Below are 22818 nucleotides of genomic sequence, written 5' to 3' on the forward strand. Positions count from 1 at the left end.
AAAGGAAAGTACCTGCGGGAGAGGAGAACCAACAGTGCTCTCGATCAAGGCGTAATGAAGCTATGTTCTGTTGCAGGAGTGACCATCTTGCTCTCGTTGACCGTGTTCCTGAACCTCGTGGCAGAAACCTTGCCCCAAGTATCTGACGCCATTCCCTTGTTAGGTACCAACCGTTCTTTGTCTGACCTGCCTGTGCTGGCTACATCCTCAGTGCTGCCTGATGACATGTGTATCGTTGTGTATATGTGATTGTTGTGTCCGCGCGTAACTGACCCGGTCAAGCTTCAAATAGCTCTAGTTGATTTCGATGCGTTGCGATCAAAGAAGAAATGTTTCAGGGCGACGCCGGTGGTGGGAGAAGTGCTGTTTTGGGCTTGGTGTGTAGTTTTTCTCGAGGGGTGCCGCAAACATTTCCTCTTTGAGTCGAACGTTGATCGGGAGGGGGGAGCCGGATACTTGGAAAGGAGGGCCGTCTGTACCAACTCAATTGTAACATTGTACGGGGCGGTCCGGATTCGGTACTTTTGGGCGGTTTCTCCTAATTCCCGAAAAGACAGGAAACTAAGTAGTTTAGCACTATTTTTTTTTCTGTCTCTTGGGGAAATAGACGAAACCGCCAAGTGTCGAATTCGGCCGCCCTAGTACGGGTTCACGGCACAGGTCACAGGTCAGACGCCTCGCGTGACGCACTGTCTGTTGCAGGTGTGACTATCCTGTTATCACAGACTGTGTTCTCTCTGCTGGTGGCGCACGTGATAACCCAGACGTCCGACGCTGTGCCCCTGATAGGTTAGAGTCTCGGTTCAATTACTTTGTTTATTTTATTTGCAAACACACTGACGGGCACGGGATGGGGCGGCCCAGTCTCCATTGCGGCCAAAACGGTTTCCACACCAAACCGCCAGACCTGGATCGCATCGAGGCCGGGCCGCGCTCTGCATGCACTCGACTGTAACAGCACTTCGCCCAGCCACAGCTACAGTACACAACTAGTCGGAAGGCACCATTTTCGACTAGTGCTTTTCTTACTGTGTTGGGGGTGAATGGTTGGCTACTGCGACCGAGGCTAAAATTACTAACTCTATAATTATCACCTGTTAAATTAACCAACCGATAATCAATGTGATCATTAACTGTGAATCCCTCCGACAATCCGGAACCGATCCCCCTGCCTCCTTCTACCTACCTGTCGCCCTGTCGTAGTAGGGTTACAGGATGGGCCATGCCAAACTGCAAATCTAATCTCTTGCTGCTCACTCAGACTCACTATCTCAGGGTGCGCTGTCTAGCCGGCTCACTCTTGATTTGCCAATGACCTTCTCACCTCCAAGTATCAAATGGCTCTGTCCCACTAGGAATATCAATCTGTATGTTTTGTTGTTGACATGTTTCATTTTCCTATTATTGTTTGTACTATTTGTCTTACTTATTCTTTTTTATTTTGTTATCTATAATGATTCGTTACCTCCTCGTTAATGTAGTGCCACTATTAACTATCATAGCAAAGGTAAAGTCACAAACTAAGCCGTACCGTGATGCAAAGGCTAGCAGATACGATAGTCCCGTCAACTAAAATCGGTTCGCTCGCCGCATGACGTCACCCGGAGAGCGGTTTAATCGGTACATTAATAAAATTTACGTTAATAGTTCGCTTGCTGACCAAAAATGAGACAATTTATTTAAGTTAACATACAATAATGCCAAATGATTATGTTATAACATCCACAAATCGCCGGTTGCTCGTCACGTGACGTTATAACATGGCCGCGGGCACGCGCGGTGTCGTATCTGTTGGGCTCTGTACCACGAAGCCGTACATTACTAACAACACCATTAAAATATCATCTTAAATGCGCTCACGCGCCCCGCACCATTTAAATATTAACTAAACAACCATCTAAATATACAAACTTAAAGGAATGGTTTTGTCGTGCATAGATTGGCGGTCGTGGCGGCCTGGTAGGTACATGTTGGTAGCGCCTCGGACGTGCCAACGAGCTGCGTTGTGGCGACGCGTTTAACGGCAACCACGCCAGGTAATCATGCACAGCCTTAAAACCAAATATAAACAAGTACTTAAACAAACACGCACTGAGCGTCTGTATCATAAGACGATGCATCAATAGTATGCTTTGCCTATCCCTCTAATCTTGTTCTATGGCTTTCATCCCATCTGAAACCCGATAAAACTTTTAAAACCGGATTATAAAATTAATGATAACCAAGGAGTGCGTAAAACAGTATACGTGGCAGTGTCGGTTCAAAGCTGGGAGACGTACCTACACCTTCATAGACTCAAGATGGCGGCATAAGTACCACATTACGTTCACTTTACAACGACGACACTGCCACGTGGACCTCGGCCGGTCACATGTGATATTATTTGAGGAGGGTACGATCGTAGAACATAATCAACATTAGTATATTTAATGTGAATTGCTTGCGTGTGTGTGTGTAGTAACTCTATTTGTTTATATTTTGTATTAGAGAACAATCGGTGTGTGTATCATAGCGATTCTGAAGGTTAAGGGTGTTTGTGCTTGGCGTAACAAAAGTATTATGTAATTATTTCATATGAATTCTTTATTTCTCATCATCCGTAGTTTAGTACCTGTCGTGTAGTAGAGTAGTGTTGAGTAGTGTTTGCATCCGAGGAAGTGTGATTGCGGATCCTTATACATTGGGTGTTACAGGGACCTACTTCAACTGCATTATGTTCATGGTAGCCTCCTCTGTCGTACTGACAGTTGTCGTTTTAAACTATCACCATCGAACCGCGGACATTCACGAGATGCCGCAATGGGTATGACGGAAACATAACGCATCACATTAATAGTCACCGAGTATTTTCCAGATCAAATCCGTGTTCCTCCAGTGGCTGCCGTGGATCCTAGGGATGAGCCGACCCGGTAAGAAGATCACGCGAAAGACGATCCTCATGAACAGCAGGATGAAGGAGTTGGAGCTGAAGGAGCGTTCCTCGAAGAGCCTGCTGGCCAACGTTCTCGATATCGACGACGACTTCCGTAGCGTTTCGGGGGCCGCGAGCGGCGGCAACAACGCCACCATGACCACCAGCCTCGGTCCGGGTTTCATAAGGCATCCGACGACAATAGAAGACACGGCCATCCCCGGTTCCGGCGGACAGCGCGACCTCCAGAACATCCTGCGGGAGCTGCAGTTCATCACGAACCGCATGAAGAAGGCTGACGAGGAGGCGGAGGTGATCAGCGACTGGAAGTTCGCCGCCATGGTGGTCGACCGGTTCTGTCTCATAATATTCACAATGTTCACGATAATCGCAACAGTTGCAGTGTTGCTGTCGGCACCTCATATCATCGTTCAGTAAAGGCGCTGAGGCCACGAACCGATTAAAGACGCGACTGTAGAGACTCTGAAGAACTTACTGTGATAAAACAGCAGATCGTGTCGGCAGTTCGGCACAAGCAGCAATGTGCAAATGTGCCTTCCCTGTGGAACATTCACGAGCTGTTAACAACTAAAAGGCAGGCACCTATGTGCACGTACATTGCTAAACGCTGCACACCGTACTGCTGTGGGGCCGTAGGACAAAGTACACCTGGTCGGAATGTATTCGCGACGCCCTTGAACGGACTCCGGACATGCCACGTGTCCCATCATTCCACACGCTATAATCACACACTAAACCGGTGCCGAGTCGGTACTTGTTATTCAGTACTTCGTGCAAGTAGCTAGTTTGGTAGAGTATCATTAGTTCGAGGTACACACGTGTCTGCCTTTTGTTCGCCCATTGATAAAAAAAAATAAAAGGTGTCCACCTACATTAAAACCTATTGTGATGAACTTCGCAAGATAATTAATAAAGTTAAATATAATGATGAGTTACCTAGAATAAATAGTATATAAATAACCTTAACGTGGGTAAAAACAGCGTTCGTTTTATACTGGACCAGGCGACCGGCGGGCTACGTCGGCCTAGGCGAGTCGCGGTTGTGCGGCCAAGCCGTCGTGTCCCATTTTTTTTGGCGCACACCCGCCAGACCCTAGCTCCGTACCGGCGTCGAGCTACGCCCAGTCGCTGTCCGCCGTGTTATGGACGCCAGGTGCCCGGCTAGTTTGGCCATCGGCCATCGGTTCTTCCAAATCTCACCCCCATCCGAGTACGTCATAGTGGAACACTCACACGCATACTCAATTCGTGCTTTTATTTTTTACCAACGATATGCTGCTGCGCCCGTCGGGTACATGGCGTCTAATCTCCTACTTTTATATCATGTATTTATACTAATTTATATTTAATAAACTTCGAATTTTTCATTACCATGACAAATTCTATTACCTAGTAATGGTGAAATGGATAACTAACCTGATAACTATAACAATAATATTGTTTAATTAATAACATATTAATTAACAATAGATTTAATACCATTTTAATAAAAAAAAAATGTTTCTTTGGGCATTTTATGATGTAGTAGTAATAATTATCAGTCACATATCTCTAATTTCGCCGTATAATCTCCCATTGGGCTATTTGGCTGCGACGCGACACTTTTAACTGCAGCTCCAAATGCGACCAAAGAAGAAAAATATCTCCTATTCTGAAATAGTCTCGTTAGATTACGGTCACTCGCTTTTTCTAATTCAGTCAACTATTTCTCGAATGAGAGGGACAATCGAATGAAGCGACCAAATAGTCTAGAACCGCCAGTTGTCCATCCTTACTTAGGCTAGTATCGCAGAGACGTGTACCCGATATTTAGAAATCGAAATATACAGTACCTAATGTTATCCCATCCCCCTAGCTTCATTCATTTAAATAAAATAAAAGTTATGCTCAACTATCACTTGCGTTGCGTTTGCTATATCATATGTTTATATTACGTTATCCTGATGCTGGAATTACAAATGATTATGTCGGATAAATGTATATGGTATGATTGAAAATAAAAGCAAATATCAGTTTTACCCGATAGCATTTTATTATCTCTATACCCTTTTCTACTACTACCGTTCCAATACACAGGTCGACGATATGTAACTGACTTCCTAAGCCACAAGGATACGCTTTTTTCAGAGATATTCTAACCTAAATGTGCCAAAAACACGGTTTGTAGCTATTATTTGAGGTTATGTTACACCACGCAACATTCTTCTACATAAAACTCGTTATGGCGCTCAGGAGTCTGCTGTACTAGAACTTTTCATGCTTATGGGGTCATAAGAATTATTGTGACCGTAATTTGGAAACTTTATTAAATTTTTCAACAAAAACAATGAATTCAATGATATAACTAATATTCATATTTTCGTCCTAGAAGTTTTGTGTAGTATTCCAAATTGTTTTAATTTCTAATTTCCCAAATTTGTTTTTATTCCGTCCGCCGCATTGGATCCGCCATTTTGAATTTTGTAATACTGTCTTGGGAGAACTGAGTGGGAATTTAGGTATTTGTAATTTCATTATTTTCTCTTTTTGGGAAATTTGGTGGTTTGTGTAATTACTATTTATATCAAACTTGTACGAAACATACTCGAACATTACATTAAAATTGAAAAAATGAAACAATATGCTCAAGTATTGCAACTCCTCAGGGCCCGGTACACAACTATAGCATCAACCTCTGTGCAGTATTTTGTACTGAGATAAGTATCCTTGAAAATGTCTATTCTTGATTCACAACATAGTACTTATATTTTTCAAAATCATCTTTGTATCACTCACAAATCGCAAATATACTGAGTAGTAAATATAATAGAACCTCGATAATACGAACTAATTGGGACCGAAGGTAATTCGGATTATCAAACACTGCTCATATGAAAACACGACAAACTCTGGTTTCAGTAATTTTACGCCCGATACTTACTCGCAATGAAAATTAACACGACCTGAACAGAAACCAATCAGATTCGGGTTTTAGGTCGTTCGGATTATCGAGGTTCTATGTAGTTAATCCTTGAATATACATAGGATGGCTTTTATTTAATTGGGTATTTGTAAACAACCCCTTATTAAACAAAAAAATGGAAAATGTTTAAACCCTGTTATATTTTTGCGAAACCTAATTTTTCGAATCACAACCCCTCTTTGCTATGTAATATAACACCTGCCTCTGCATCGATATGTTTTTAAACTTAAACGCCGAAAACCGATAAATTTTAAAATTATTATCTACGTACAGGCACGTTATAAAAATTTCCTTCCCCGCCTATGGTATCTGACGTCAATGATGATCCATGTGTACCTCAGACCGGGCCCTACTTATAACTAATGAATGATGTTACTTTAAATAATATTTACTATCAAAAAATCATGTCGGAAACTGCTACTGTGTAAATTGTAATGACGAATAAAGGAACAGTCTGAGATGTTGAGTTTTATTTTACAAATCCCGACCAGAAAAGATGTATTTAATACAAATGAAAAGTTTTAAAAGTGGGGAGTTTCATCACAACGTGACAACAGCGCTCAACCTAATACTACACAGCTGGAGCACACCGCGTGTACACGTGGCAGACTTGTCCAACGGAAAAAACGTAAACAGCTATTATTGTGAAACATTTAGTAAATTTCAAGACAATGTTTTCCAGTTTTTAAATAAATAAAATAAAATGTATCGATTTTGTAGTACGAAGATGGTGTTTTGCTTAAATTTTAGCTCGAATTTTAGTAAGTATGGATCTCTTAAAACAGGAACTTAACTTTTAATGAAATTATGAATTTGAAAAATATGTTATTGAAGTACCCACAGATTCACGTCGTCCAAATAATCATACGTATAAAAATAATATAGGGACTTACCAAAAAGCAAAATTCAGTAATTTTTAAACGCACAAGTACAAAACAAACTACAACATATGCGCTGGAAAACACCTCAAGAAAAGGAAATAGTGGTACGCAAAAACACCCAGACACGGTCCAATTCCAGATACCAACTGAATTACGTATTGCTTGACAGCTTAGTACATCTTTTGTACATCAAGTTAGATATTTTGATTTTTTTTCTCGGAAATGGTTGAGTTTATGACCCATGTCACATAAGGTTTTTGCTTATTTTAGTGTATTCTATCGTCTGTTAAAATTAAGGCAGTCAAACTTTTAACACCCTGTATATTGAACATACTGAAAGAGATTTCAGTAAAGAGAATGGATTAGCCGTAAAAGGTAAGTACATAATACACTCAGTATATTACAAAAGTGACAATCACATATAACATAGTTAATAGAATATCATAAAATAAAAATGCTCAAAATCTCTTCTGTATCCAAAAAATTGTAACTGCAAAGTCAGCTTTACTTAAGCATAGAAAAAAGCTGTTTATCATTTATGGTCTGGTTTCGTTTATTTACATCTCGCAGTTTGCTACAGATCACAAAAATCACTTACTCGATCGAGATTCAAAGCTCGAGCAATAATAATACTAACTTCAATTGCAATTAACACATTTCGTTTGTATTTTATTTTTTTTTAGAAAATACAAATATACCAATTTTCGAAGCATACCAATTTTTTCTGAAGTTGAGACTTATTTAAAAGACAATTATATGGTTTGTTACGGTAATCTAAAAAAAGTTTTTAGACTCGACTGAAAAACTACAAAAGGTAATGGTATATTCGTATTTCAAGATAATTATTTTTCTCGGCATCAGTCGTGTATAGATTCCAAGAAAACTCACGTTATACGACGACTTCACAACAGAACTGTGGCAAATTAAATATCAATCTCAGTAATACTAAGCTGAAATGCGAGAAAAAAATTCTTGGAATTCATTCAAGAAGTGTTAAAAAGGTGTAAACATTAAAAATTCTGCTACAGTTAATTCTGACCCAAAAACAAATGCGAAATTTGAAGAATGCTGCAAGGAATTCGAAACAAAGTTTTGGAATCCGATTAATTCCTCGCTCGCAAATGATACGCTTATATAAAATTAACCTTCGCAATGTTTAACTCAATTAAATCCGGGAACTTTTTAAAAGGAATAAATGCGGCGCAGAACCCAGAAAAATAATAAATAAAACATTACGCCTTCCTGGTAGAAAATATTTAAATTGCCTGCATGAATAAATCTGCTCAAAATCTAATTAAAACGCTGCATACAATGGACAAGCATAAATTGTTAGCGCCTATTCTGCGAAAATATGACAGAACAATTACATACCCCAACACCTGAACCCGCAAAAATTACCTTTGATTTTGAAATTTAATTTAACGACGAGCACCGATAAGTGTCGTGAGGCATCTACGTGATAACATGCATTTATAATAGACATGTCCAAAATGAATGAATGAAGTATTACTACAATAAAGCTATCGCATAAACGTATCAGTAAATCAGTGACAAAAATATATGAACGTGTTCAATAAAAAAAGAGTAAAGATTTTATCTAATGTATGCTGACTTGTCACGAATTCGGTGTGAAAGCACATTATAAAAGGATTCGTTGGAACAGATTTAACATGATGAATCCAGGCCTACAGAGATATGCCTGTAATAAAGGTGTTTTAAAAACAGATACGAAATATGAAAGGGAGAAATATTTTTAAATATTAACTTTCGCGTACATCCATTTTAGCAAATTCAGTTTCCTTGTCGCAAATAGTGAGACAGAACGTAAAAATAACGTATTCGTTCGAATCTTTTGTAGACATGAATATATGAAAACACAATCTTCATGTAAATTCCGATAGTAGAAGGTTAACCTAATTACGAATTAATGTATTCGTCACATTATGCACGTGTATAAAAATATGAACGACGATAGCGATGCGTTAGTATACCCTCCTAGTCGAATTTTGGCGGGAACCGGCCTCACGTAAAATTTACGCAGCTTTCGTGTCCACAACAAGCGCCTCAGTGTTTGGTTAAGCCTGTTTGAAGGGTGAAGTAAAACGTTTCATAATATTTGTTAACAGATAAGAAATAACTGCACCCTTAAAGGCGCATTCGAGTAAATAAAAACCGATAAGCGCATTGCCAGTGCCAGTAATACGGATGAAGTGAACGGAAGTCGATTATAAAAAAAAACTGGCCAAGATGAGCCAGCGTTGTTTTTTGTTGATTCCCGCGTTTCTTTGCAGTGCTTTGTTTTTGGTGAACGGTGAGTTGATTTAATAAAAACTCTTTAATTTAAGGTACATTTTTTTTAATACGGGCGATATTTTATAGTGGCCTTTAAAGCTCGGAATATTAAACAATGTTAATTTCGCTATTATGTCTGCACCATATTCATTACTATTCCATATATTCAAGGTAAATAAACGATATATTTGCGCCTCGGACTGAGGCGTTAAATCCCATTTTCTTTTAGGGCAGAAATAAAAAAAATATTGTGGTATTTGTGCCTGATACTGTTTTTACTAACCTTTCGATTTTTTATTTTTTTCAGAGACCGTAATTCACATTTCTTTTCAAATTAATTCGTGCTAATTTTAGACATGCAAAAATAAATACACTAATTTTCATAAAAAAAGTCGCTATTATTAGATTTAACGACTATTGTACAGTAAAAAATGAAGCGGTTAAGTATGGGTAGCTTTAGTATTTCCTCCAACATAAAACCCTATAATTAGTCTCACAACAAAACATGTGCTAGAAGATATTGCTACGCCACCACTACATCTGTAATTTGGTGCAAAACAAATTTTTAAAAATTAGAAATTAGATGAATATACATTTTCGGTTTACAATTATCTTCGAAAGTGGCGGAAATTTATTTTAACTAAACTTTCCAAAAGTGAAATTTATTTTAACTTTCAGTTAAATCAACATATCAAATTTAAATGTTAAGCATTTGGAAAACTGCAAAATTCCCATGGTTTTTTGGGCCCTAATGTTTACAAAGGTACTTGGGACAGCTTATTATTTACCAACTGATAAGTTAGTCAATATTAGCGTCAAAAATTTAACTACATATATGCATTTTATGAGATATTCTCAAAAATTGGATACAAGATAATGTGCACTCTAGATTTACCGTCATGTAAATATGTGAATATCAAATAAAACCTCTGGGATACGACGCTTTGATTATTCCTCTGGAGCCAAATATATAAACTGCATAATAATAATTCCTTGCAATACTATAAAATAAATTTACATAAAAAATTCTATTAATACGCTAGCAAGTTGGCGCTAAAAGTTAAATTTGTTGACCTCACAAAAACAACAAATAAAATACAGTTTCGACACGACAATTCAGAAAAGCGACCGAGTTTTCAAATCTTTAACCACGGCGAACGGTAATGATTTCAGGGATATCTCCCGATACAAGAAGACACTGTTGTAGTTTGGGTGCAAACTACTCTTCAAGTGGATCAGACTGTAAAAGCTTTCAGTCGCCCTTAACTGGAGTTGAAAAGGCAGACGAAACGACATGTTTGAAGGTGCTAGACGTTTGTTGCAAAAATCGTCATAGGTGGGTTAAAAATTTTATTTAAAAAAAATTACCAAGGGGTTTTTAAAATCTCATATTTCAGAGAATTACAATGTGAACGAGGAACGGAAGACGCGAAAAATGGGATAACTTGCTCGACCGACGACGGAGAAAGAAAAGTAATCAATAGTTTTAAAATATTAATGCTTTATAATTAATTCTCATTGCTATATTTAAAATATTTAAAACGATTTTAAGGACTGTTGCGAGGCTTGTCAAACTGGCATCGACACTGGCAAAGCTCGGTACCCCTGCCAAGATGATTTAGGTCTTAGACCACCGCTTGACAAGGTATTTGTAGGTTGTTGCGAAGATGCCGTCAAATCAACAACAACAACAACAACAACAACACCGACGACTACTACCAAAGCGGCTACCCCACCTTCAAGCGCAAAACCGTCGTATCCGAATCTCTTTCCATGTAAGGATAACTTATATAAGTAGTTTTTAACATTATAAAAAGTATACCTTGGAAATTATGTTCTAATCGAACAAAGTCCATACTCTCCTGTATGTAAAATCGAATCAAAAATGCCGTTCGTGGCATTCGCTCATACAATCAATTACGGGGCACTTCAAGTTTGAGCATTTGTCGTTCAATAGGCACCAGAAGAACACTTGAAACTCACATAGCAATGCTTGAGCACTTATTCAAATAATAAATGCTCTTCATTAATTGTTCAATTAATTAATGTACAAATAATTATTATTGGCGTGTGGTAAAGTGTCTATACATTGCAAATTAGCAATTATAGAAACGGCACAGCCCACGAGGCTTTCACGAAAAAAAATGTGTTTATTAAATTTTGGACGTGTCGTATTTCAGCTGCAGAAAATATATGCGATTCCGACGTATGTGCCCAGCTGTGTGAACCGGTAGGAGATTCTTACAAATGCGACTGCTTCAAGGGCTACATTCTCATGGAGGACGGTATTTCCTGTAAACCACAGAAAAGGGCCCTCAAAAAAGGTGGAAGGTAAATAAATAATTAATTACGATATACGCTCTGATTTTTTGTCGCGATTTCCCTTTCATCGGTGGAAGAAAATGGGAGTGCTTTGTGCAGAACACATAATTTTATTTTCATATTTAATTCAGTCGAAAATTTTGTTTGATAAAGATAAAATGCCCGAAGGCGAAACATGCTACACAGAATTAATTCGTAAGGAAACGAGATATCTTTCTAAGCTTTTATAAAGTGATATTTTCCATATTCTACGTCAACGAACTTGTTAAGGTAAAACCTATATTCAACTCACAATAATCGAGCTTAATAAAGCAACTTTGTCAAACTTTATATATTATATGGGGAATCGATAATTTGATTGATCACCCATTCCAGTGCTCCCAGATAATTCGCAAGTAACACTCGGAGGTATACGATTATCAGCCGCGGAAGATATTCGAAAAAATAAAGTTAGCACGAACAAATCATCCTGCGTATTATACAGGGCGGCCCAAAAAGACCAATAACTTTTCAAGATCAAAAGTTTTCCTGAATGTTATCGGAAGGTCTTTTTGGGGCACCCTATATACGCGACACTGAAACGTAAAAATACAAAAACTTTTCCAGATGTGAAACCAATAATCCCTGTGATCACGACTGCACAGACACCGGGACAGCTATAAAGTGTTCGTGCCGAGAAGGCTATAAATTGGCAGGCGATAACAGAACTTGTAAAGGTAATACCTGCAGATATTGCTCCTTTAATTGTTTATTAGGAGTTTACATCCGTGCACGTAAAAGTTTCATAGCATATACGATTTTTTTTTATTCGGAACATCGGTAAATTTTTTCAGACATCGACGAGTGCGCGCTAAACATTCACGACTGTTTGGCTGGAGAAGAGTGTATCAACGAAATAGGCGCTTTTGCCTGCTACGAACCCAGTTTTACAGACGAGGAAGAAGATTTCGACAAGAAATGCCCGCCTGGTTACAAATACAACTTCGAGAAACAAGTATGCGACGGTAAAACCAAAACACAAACAAATCAACGATTGTATTATTATAACATCGGTTATATTTCCAGATATCGACGAATGCATGTTCGAACTGATGTGTGTTGCACCAAAAACTTGCAAAAACACCATTGGGTCTTTCACTTGCGAAGGGGAAGACACTCCTCAGTGTCCCCCAGGGTTCCATTTCAAAGCATCTACACAGTCTTGTACAGGTACTTTAACATACATATTTAAAACCACTGTATCTACATTTCCATATTCATTTCCAGACATAGACGAGTGTTTAACAGGAGAAAACGACTGTAACAAAGAGTCGCAAGTTTGTCTGAACACAAAAGGGAATTATACGTGCATAGACAAAGCTTCCAGGAACATGTGCCCCCCTGGCTTTAAGAAGAATACGCTAACTCAGCTTTGTGAAGGTAATTTAGTCTAGTTAGAAATTGAAGGTTGTACGACAATTACAAAAAAAAATTCCAGATATCAACGAATGTGAGGAAGATCCAGATTTGTGTAAAGAAAACGAGGAATGTGTCAACGAAGAAGGTGGTCATACTTGTATTCCAGTGAGCACTACAAAGAAAAGACCATCGACAACTCCTACGACAACGACAACAACCACCAAACAGCCCACCACCACCAGCACAACTACAACTACCACTACCACCACCACAACAACAACCACTCCAAAACCAGTAATTTGTCCGAAAGGCTACAAGTTCTCTCGATCCAGCAACACTTGTGACGGTAAACACGTTCGCCTTTCCCTAACGCGGACCTACTAAAACCCGTTCTGACATTTCCAGACATCAACGAGTGCAAGGAAGACCCAGAAATCTGTTCAACCAGCGAGGAGTGTGTCAACACCATAGGAAGCTTCCAGTGCAACTGCAAAAAAGGCTACGCCAAAGACGGCTTGACGGGAGCTTGCGTTGGTACGATACCCAAACAATCCAATCCCCCTTCCGAACATTTTTCAATGTTTCAGACATAAACGAGTGCCAAATAGGAACCCACGACTGTCAAGGAGCAGAAAGGTGCGACAACACCATAGGATCGTATCACTGCTCAAGGATATTTGGTTGCGGTACTGGTTATACACTAAACTACGCCAACGGACTGTGCGAAGACGACGACGAATGCGTCTTGGGAACGCACAGCTGCAATCAGCTGGGATCCAACTTTAAGTGTAGGAACATACTGGGATCGTACCGTTGCGATCCTGTCAAGCCAAAATTCAGACCGGCTCCTCCGGTCTTTATCCCTCCCCCAACAACGCTTAGATCGTTCCCGACGCCACCTAGCGTCCCAATAACCAAACCTAGCACTACGCCTAGCACGCCAACAACCGCCAGTAGCCAACCAACGGAATCACGCACGCCTACGCAAGCGTATATCCCTCCCGTCAGGACTTCAGTGACGAATTCGAGGACATATCCAGTTCCTGCCTATTCCATACCTATTTTCAGGCATTTTCCCACCGTGCCACCTAAGCCCCAGGAAAGCTACACTCCCAGGAACGTGTATCCCGCGTATCCACCCACTCAAAGGTATCCCGTCATCAGCGGGCAACTCAAGAAATGTTTGCCGGGTTACGTGATGAATTCCAGAGGGGAGTGCGAAGGTAAAGCTCTAAAAACCACCGATGGGTCAGCGTCAATAGTCAATTGTTTCAGATATAAACGAATGCGATAACAATCCATGCGCAAGGCACGAGAAATGTCTCAATTTCAATGGGAGGTATGAATGCGCTTCCCCGATGCAGTGCAAAGTCGGCTATGAACTGAACGATGCGGGAGACCAGTGCGTTGGTAAGATAAGAACAGTACCAGTGGTACTGAATTCGATGAGTCCTATCGTAAGCTTAAGCCATTGGCATGACTTAATCTTCTATCATACCAGTTTTCTTGGTCAGAGAAAAAACACAATTAAGAGTTTATTTGAAAATATTGGCAACCAGAAAAGAATTCTGGATACCCTGTATAAAATACTTTTAATCTAACATCATTTTCATATGATGTACGGGATACTGAAATTAGAATTACCAAATAATTCTAATTTAAAGTTGTATGGAGTACCTACTTTAGTTGGTTAAAGAAAATTAATGGTATTCCATTTAAAAAATACACCCCGTCAAATTTCAAAACGTGCCTAGATATTTTTTTTCTGATCAAGAGCAAGTGCCAATATTATATACCGGGTGATTCAGTTTGGTATTCGTGGCCCTGTATCTCTTTTATTTTAACAAATAGCTTTAACAAACCCTATATATATTTTTAAATCGCCCCCAAACTCTATCAAATGACATTATTAGATCGTCTCCATGGTAAAATATGTCAAAATTACTATATTCAACTGTTTTTGTTTAAATGGCATACACTTTTTATGTATTTTTATGTCAATTCTGGAAGATATTTTTTCTGCGTTCAGCTATGTTTCATTAGAATTATTGCTAGAAAAACAGCAAAACAGATTAACACTATTTTCAGTAGCTTTATTGTGAAAAATGGTAGCCAGCTGCGGAAAAAACTGAATTTTTACGTTTCTAAATAACGGCTTGTCAAAATAATTAATATGTTACCATGGAGACGATCTAATAATGTCATTTGTTAGTGAGAAACGGGGCCGCGAATACCAAATTGAATCGCCCCGTATATACAGGGTGTAAGAAGTATGACTGCCATAACTTCAGTAATCATAAATGAACAAAAAAGTTGTATATTACAGGGGGGGTAAGATTAACAGTTTTCAAAATACAGCGAGTATTAATATTGGGGAGTTTCATCACAACGTGACAACAGCGCTGCACAGCTGATGCACACCGCGTGTGCACGCGGCAGACTTGTCCTACGGAAAAAATGTAAACAATTATTATTGTGACACATTTAGTAAATTTCAAGACAATGTTTTCCCGTTTTTAAATAAATAAAATAAAATGTATCGATTTTGTAGTACGAAGATAGTGTTGTGCTTAAATTTTAGCTCGAATTTTAGTAATTATGAATCTCTTAGAATAGGAACTTAACTTTTAATCAAATTATGAATTTGAAAAATATGTAATTATTAAATGCACAAGTACAAAACAAACTACATACGCTCAAAATTTTTTTTTCTCGAAAATAGTTTAGTTGAGGACCCATGTCGTATAAAGCTTTTTCGTTTATTTTAATGTATCGTCTGTAAGGCAGTCAAACTCCTAACACCCTGTATAGTATATTACTCCAGTCGAATACGATCATAAAATTTAAAAACTTGAAAAAATTATTAGTAAACATTTAATTGCAGTTTATGATGGATAAGGGTGCGTAGAATGATAATATCTAAAAAGTAACTCGAAAGATGCGACGCCAATTTGGCAAATTGCAAGTAAGTGGCAAATTTACGTGTTTTTTTTTTTTACTTTATTTACTGCTTACAAAAATCTAGACGACCTATCGGAATGTTAGTTACTTTATATTGTAGGCAAATAAATTACCTACAATTTAAGGTACCTAGAGTCATTTTTCTCCGATTATTATTGCAAATATTTGAAAATGTTTAGAAATGGCGGAATATCGATTTATATGTAGCTTCAACGAACCTTTGCGTTATTAATAGGAGTTGCTCATATTAAACAATAGGGGCACTAAAACGCTTATGTACACTTTAAAAACATTTATTCTATTGTTTTTATGTTATAAAACCCTATACGAGTAATTTTTTTACTTGTATTTGGCTAATTTCTTACGCAAAAACCTTGTATTCAGCAAATACGGGTATTTGATCTGGGACATTGTCGAATTTACTTAGGTTAATCATCGTATTTGGCAGATACCGGTATTTAACGTAGGAAGTCTAGCTATTAATTAAATGAAATAGCAAAACATTATTTTTCAAGGTAGGTACTTTAATTTAAAAAAAAAAAACGAGAACAAAATGTGTAATTATTAAATATTATAGATATTCTAATTGAACCAAAGAAATTTATCCAAAACGAAAGTTTTCAGTGTTGAAATTAAGTAGCCCTTTGCAACTAACAAAGTACCTAGGACGGATAAAACGGCGTTATAAGCAAATTGTCCGAGGATCAGGCAAAAGCCGCTCGAGAATTCGCTCTTTTTGCATGAAATAGAGCTTATTTTTACGGTAATTAAAAAACCCGAGAAACCACCTACGCCTTTAATCCCAAGGCACCTTTTTTATTTTACAGTTAACAAATTAGTGAAAAATAAGTCGTTTAGATTTTCGTGGGCAATAAAAAAAGTTGAAAAAAACACGTAAATTTTTTGCCACCGATTTGCAATTTGCCAACTTAGCGTCACTTCTTCTCCGTCATAAAGTGTAAGAAAATGTCTACTAATAATGTTTTCGCGTTCAAATTCTAATTCGACTGGAGTACACCTGTACTTATACTATTATGAAATAATGAGGTCAAATTTTAATGGGACATTGAACTTTAAAATCGACAGGATTTATTTAATGCTACACTAATAGGTGCATTTATAAAATAACAAGCCAAATCCTATTGTTACGTTGCACAACGCATAATATTCGCAGTGCTCGTCCACTTTGTTGTAGAATCCTCTTATTGTTAGCTTTGGTAGGGTTTTAATTTATTTACGAAATGGGTAACGTCGTTTTCCTAACTACATATAATTATTAACTTAAATCATTCACTATTTCGGATATAAACTGAATCCCTCGGTTTATAAATCGCCACCAAAAAAATTCCAAAAACTTTCGGTAGGTATCCGCTTTCTGAATTCAAATAACATGCTAACACTCAACTATTTCCGCAGACGTAAATGAATGTGCGCGGGGGACACACAAATGCCACGCGTCTCAAATATGCAAAAACGGCAAAGGCTATTACACCTGCGAATGCCCACCGGGACATCATCTCATGAGGTCCACCCAAACGTGCGAGGATATGGACGAATGTAAATTGTTTAGAGTAAGTTTGTCACCGTTACTGCCGAGAGTGGTTATTGCCTGACCCAATTCCTCTTTCTCCAGCCTTGCGACGCGAATGCCGAATGCGTCAATACGAAGGGTTCGTACCGTTGCGAATGTAAACACGGCTTCAGAAAAATTAACAACATCTGCAGTGATATAGACGAATGCAGGGAGACGCACGGACTGTGTGAGCACAACTGTGTAAATATATGGGGATCGTACCGATGCAGTTGCAGCCCGGGATTTACTCTCAATTACGATAACAGGTACAGATAAATCCAAGTCTAATCACTGTTACGTTTACTTCCTGTTTTAGAACTTGCACCGACATAGACGAATGCGAAAGGTTCAAAGATAGGAAACTGTGCATTGGGACTTGCAAAAATATCCCCGGAAGCTACGCCTGTGACTGTCCGCCTGGCTACAAATTGGGAGGGGATGGACGTATATGTATAGGTAAGCGTTACGTTTTTATTCGTTTGTCGATATAAAAAAAAAGAAATATCTCGCAAACTTTTATTAAAGGAAATATGTCCCAATGGTTTTCCAGAGATTTATTTTCATTTACTTTAGCCGCTGATATATTTTGGTGCGAGAAGAGAAATTTTGTATTGGCTATTTATTACCGCTGGATTTTTAAGATACGTACTGCAGTGGCGGCTGGTGACATTGTGAATAGGTGAGGCCCGTGCTTTTTTTACTAGGGGCAAGAAAGGAAAAAATCGCCGCAGGCAAAAATTTTCAAATTTCCAAGGTCAAACGACTATATGCATCTTCATGCAAAAAACATTTTTGCTTAAAATGTACAACATTTGTTTTTAAGGTATCGCACGTTTAATATATATCGTTTGTTTAATACAAAATTGAATAGTTTTGATCAAATGATTATATATATACATACTTATTTTAAGAATATATTTTGTTTCAAACTCAGTCTCACAACACCTAGTAACAACAGCTAGTATCGTTTGTAAGTTTAACCAACCAGGCATAGGCCGGTTTGGTTGGGACTTATAGATGGTCCTCATCATTATGTGGTTTGAACTTTGAACGATCCAGCTACTTTAGTGACGTTACTCATAATGAGATGTGTATGCACAGAGCGTAAATGCTGGCTCCATCTATCGTGGTACTTCCCACCTACACCATTCTGTGACCTACAATTTTCTTTCAAGAAAACATAAGTTTGATTATAATATGCTACATTTGTCTTGAATAATTCCTACATTAATACTAAATTTTAAATATATATGTATAATTTAAGGAACTGGTAGTTTTGAAACAAATATGTTTGCAGTTTATTTATAATGAACTGTAAGAGATAATAAATTTCAAAACTATACAAGATTTGAATTAAATTATATTATATTTACAAATAATATAAATTGTAAGAAAATTTATAGATTTCAGCAAATATTTCACATAGTTTGACGAAAGTATGTATATACATTTGAATAGAATAAAATAACATTTACGGCAAATAATTCCATTTAAAATTATCTGCTCATTTGATCCAAATACTTTTTTTTTTCAGTGTGGAAATTTTTAGTTGCATTTACAATATTATACAAAAACTGATGTTGGACATTTTATTAATCCGCTCTCAAATAATAAATAGGAATAAATTTCCACGTCAGATTTTATTATGGAGATCTTCGCCAATAGCCCTACTATAACCATAAATTAAAAAATTATATTATTAATAATAATATCAGAACTTTGAAAATTGTATTTACAATAAAATTAAGTTACAGAAAAAAGAACAGTGATATATTTACCTAATAATTAACAAAATTGTTCGTACTTGGTTTATGGTTTATGTACATATGAAAACAAAAAATATGAAAAAATAACTATTTACATATAAAACAACGCCACCAGCTTTTCGTTTGCGTCCATTTTTAACAAAACATTATAAAAACATAGTGAATGTTTTTTATAAAACAGGTTTATTCGTCCGTCTTTTAAATTTGCAAAACTTAATAATGTCTTCATAAAATTGAGGATCGACACTAAGACTTTGCAATAGTTCTTTTTCTATCGTCATCACTGATAAGTTGTTTAGGCGCTCGTTTGTCATCATATTTCTAAGTCTTAATGCGCTTAAGACACAAAAACTTTCTTTCTACCGAGACACCAAAATACCATTTTAAATTCCTTGTATAATATTTCTATCGTTTTTTGAACTTCTACATTACGAAACTGTTCGTCTCCGTACAAAATATTAAGTTCGTTTTTCAACCCATCTATTTCAAAAACGTTTGGATACATTTGCAATAAAAATTCAAACGATTTTTCAGGAAACTTATTTGCATATTCGGGAAATTTAATCTATTCAAGCAAAAAAATTGAATCATGTAAATTCCCAGAACGAGTAGGTACTTAATTAAAGGGAAATATATTTCGAAAATACATATTTCTAATTCGTCGCAACTTTTGCCCCGTTTACTTGGTAGCCCAGTAAAATTTTTCGCATAATCAAAAATATTTTTAAATTTTTCTTCGTTTCTTAATTCAGAAATTCTTTGACTAGTGATTTTAATTTGTTAGAGCAGTAGTTTACGTCATTACGTCTTGAAAAAAAAGGGTTTCAAGAGATAAAACAATACTGTGAGATAGATACATTATTAGCTATCTATGTAGGCATTTGATAATATAATAAGAATCTATTAAATTACGTTAAATTTAGTCTTACTTTGTTTTGTTGTAAGGAAGTTGTTTTTTATTTACTTTAAATTAATACCTGCCTTGTCCTTATCCTTAAAGCCTTTGTACTATCCCTCACACTACCCGCGTACTATGCGACGCGTACATTAACCGCGAACTGAAACTATAAGCAGCTCTGAGCGGGCCTCAGTTCCTGTAAATCACGTTATTTTAACCGCCTCGCATGGAGGGGGAACTGTATCATACTGTAGGCAAGTGTGACGCGCCTACAAAAAAAGAAATTCTGGCCAATGTAAATTTGAGATTAAAAAATTGGGAATTATTTCATTTTATCTCCTTTCCGTCTCGTCTTTTAATTCTCTGCTTTACCGCCTTGCGTTGTTTTTCAGATATCGACGAATGCGAGCAGAGCAGGCCGTGCAGCCCCGAGGACGTGTGTCTAAATACTAGAGGGGGTTACAAATGTTACCAGATTAAATGCCCTAAAAATTACGTTAGAGACAGCGAACAAAAACCGTAAGTATGAACTATTTATTTGATTCCACAGTCGCACTGTTCATTATTTCAGTCACACGCTACACTGAAAATGAAAAAGATTGGGGGCGTACGTTTATTCAGATCACCCCGTACGGCTGAACATGAAAATGTTTTTATTTAAATCTTCGAATAACGGATAACATTTTCGATCCGCCAACGTAGAGGTACCCTCATGTAATCACGGAATATTTCAACTTTTATTCATTCGGATCGCAGTAATGACCTAAATTAGAAAACTCCAGGCAAATTAGAGTTTCAAACTTTGTTATGGAGTTTAAAAGCATTCGGATAATTCATTTTATATGTTACAGGGAATTCATAGAAAAATGTTTGCAATAACAGAAAGCAAAATCAAAAGTCAAACAAACTTTTAATGGACTTCCCAATTCTGTTAGTTAACTAGTTCTCTATCAACGTACCATCTTATTAAGGAAGACTTAGTGTTAGGCTGAAACTCCTTTTTTCATATACAGGGCGTCACAAAAGTGGTGTAACCATATTATTTTCATTAAACGTTTCAATTTATTTTGGAAACCCTGTATACAACGTATTCCAACAGGGTTCTATTCCGTAGCGACCGAATCAAAAATAGTCGTTGCCGAACACAACTCATCTCATAGTTCGTTCTGAATATGTTGAAAGCAGACATTAATTAATGTAACATAAAACAGATCTGATCATTACAGACGATGTAAACGACTTCAATCTGTGTGCGATTCGAGAGACAACCAATGCCTATTGATGCCGGAACAATACACTTATCAATACATGACATTGGTTTCTAATCTGCCGCTGCCAGAGGGGCACATTCAACTGTTCCAGATAAAAGGGCCTCAATGGACCTTAGCGAGGGCCGAATTTTCAATGAAGCTCCTAGACGTCACTGCCCCGTACGGCATCGAGAAAGTAAACGAACATTTCTTCCAAAAAATAAACAACCACTTTAACAGTATGCAGTTGTACCTGATTAAGAAAGTGGCAGGTCCGCAGGAGATAAAGATCCAGATAGAGATGCGGCTCTATCAAGGCAACAGCATAATTGGAAACGTGGTTGTCTATATCATCATTGTAGTCTCGGAATATCCGTTCTAGTTTTAATGCTTAATTTCATGTAAATTGTATATTTTCCCGCTTATGTTAAACAGAGCTTACACGAAGCGCGGTGCCGCGCTTTTACTTAGATGTAAGTTTTATTGTAACGAGTATTTTGTGAATAAACGATTTTTTTTTAAATACTAACGACTTTACTGTGTTACAAAAGAGATTAATCAAAACTGACTAGTTTACTTTGAAGATGCCTCTTCGCTCGGGCCTTACAATTGCCTGATATTGCGAGTCCTAGTCTATTGTGGGATACGAACAATCAATAATGAAATCTGCGAGTGTTACTAATAGACTCCATTAGCGCTCGGCCGTAATCCATCATTTGATTTCTTCGAAAAAATGCAACAGCTCGAGGATAACTTTTCTGGGGTACGGGGATCCAGGAGCGAATTCGACATACTTCAAGGATAAATCAAGTTACATCTTTGTGAAATTTTGTTTACTTAGAAAGTGTGTTAAAAAACTACGTTCACACTCCTACACCTCGTGTGTTACCCTTTAAGCTAAAGCATAATAAATGGCTTGTAGTATTTTAAAAATCGCTTTATTTAATGAACGAATATGAGAATATCGATCGATTCCTCGCGCCAGGATGTGAATTTCACGATTCATTAATTCGCGGGATATTTAGGAACATTAAAAACTTACGGGGCGCTTTTGTTGTATCACCCGACGATTTTTTAATTTAATACATATAAATCGAAATATGTTGTTACTTTAATTAATTAACGTGGTTGTGATTACGCTTGTTCGTTATCCTGGTGCGCTATGTCCGTTTTGTTCGGATTCATTCGAAGTGATGTAAATGTGTCTGACAACAGGCCCTTTTTCTACGTAAAATTAATTATAAATTAATCCCTTTACGGAGATGTGCACACGAACGCGCTTTTTTTGCCGAGGCGTCACGGGGAAAAATTGCGTTTTTAATTAATACCAACTTAAAATATTAACCCAGCGAGGGACAATGTAATAAGATAATATCTAGATGAATTCATTAAAAGGTACACATCATTTTTATTTCCCTGGCAGGCAAATTAGTGCGTTTTGTGTATCCCAATAATCATAACAATATAAAAAAAAAACATATCGGAAATAGATGAAGTGGCTCGAAATAGCGTTTTTTTTCTAATTAAAAAAAATTGTTTTAATCAAAAAGCTATACTTACAAAGAAATTTAAAATCGTGAAAA

The 22818-nt window shown here is 37.3% G+C and overlaps 2 protein-coding genes across 10 annotated transcripts in view; both read left to right on the forward strand.

The window, feature by feature from the left end:
- Positions 1-4950, forward strand: part of LOC108907444 (neuronal acetylcholine receptor subunit alpha-7) — a 32063-nt gene extending 27113 nt beyond the window's left edge. For 4 of the 8 annotated variants that reach the window (XM_018711124.1, XM_018711125.1, XM_018711119.1 and 1 more), the window contains 3 exons: positions 77-163; positions 2694-2803; positions 2855-4950. In XM_018711124.1, the coding sequence (XP_018566640.1) occupies positions 77-163; positions 2694-2803; positions 2855-3349 (692 nt within the window). In that variant the 3' untranslated portion in view covers positions 3350-4950. The remainder of the gene's footprint in view (positions 1-76; positions 164-2693; positions 2804-2854) is intronic. The other 4 variants (XM_018711120.1, XM_018711123.1, XM_018711126.1 and 1 more) reach the window with 1 other exon arrangement.
- A 3811-nt stretch (positions 4951-8761) lies between these two features.
- Positions 8762-21760, forward strand: LOC108907492 (fibulin-1). Of its 2 annotated transcripts, none has more exons than XM_018711212.1 (18): positions 8762-9086; positions 10241-10403; positions 10465-10540; positions 10620-10842; positions 11248-11398; positions 11996-12105; positions 12223-12393; positions 12455-12598; positions 12656-12808; positions 12867-13133; positions 13193-13321; positions 13375-14010; positions 14063-14197; positions 17165-17319; positions 17382-17587; positions 17638-17777; positions 20378-20504; positions 21197-21760. In XM_018711212.1, exons 1-18 carry the CDS (start codon positions 9023-9025, stop codon positions 21615-21617), a joined length of 3471 nt encoding a protein of 1156 aa, XP_018566728.1. In that variant the 5' UTR covers positions 8762-9022; the 3' UTR covers positions 21618-21760. The 2 variants fall into 2 exon arrangements, with proteins under 2 accessions (XP_018566728.1, XP_018566729.1); XM_018711213.1 differs by having other exon boundaries at positions 21212-21760.
- Positions 21761-22818: the final 1058 nt, after the last annotated feature.

The sequence above is a fragment of the Anoplophora glabripennis genome, unplaced genomic scaffold, assembly GCF_000390285.2.
Source record: "Anoplophora glabripennis isolate ALB-LARVAE unplaced genomic scaffold, Agla_2.0 scaffold5, whole genome shotgun sequence".
NCBI classification, from domain to species: domain Eukaryota; kingdom Metazoa; phylum Arthropoda; class Insecta; order Coleoptera; family Cerambycidae; genus Anoplophora; species Anoplophora glabripennis.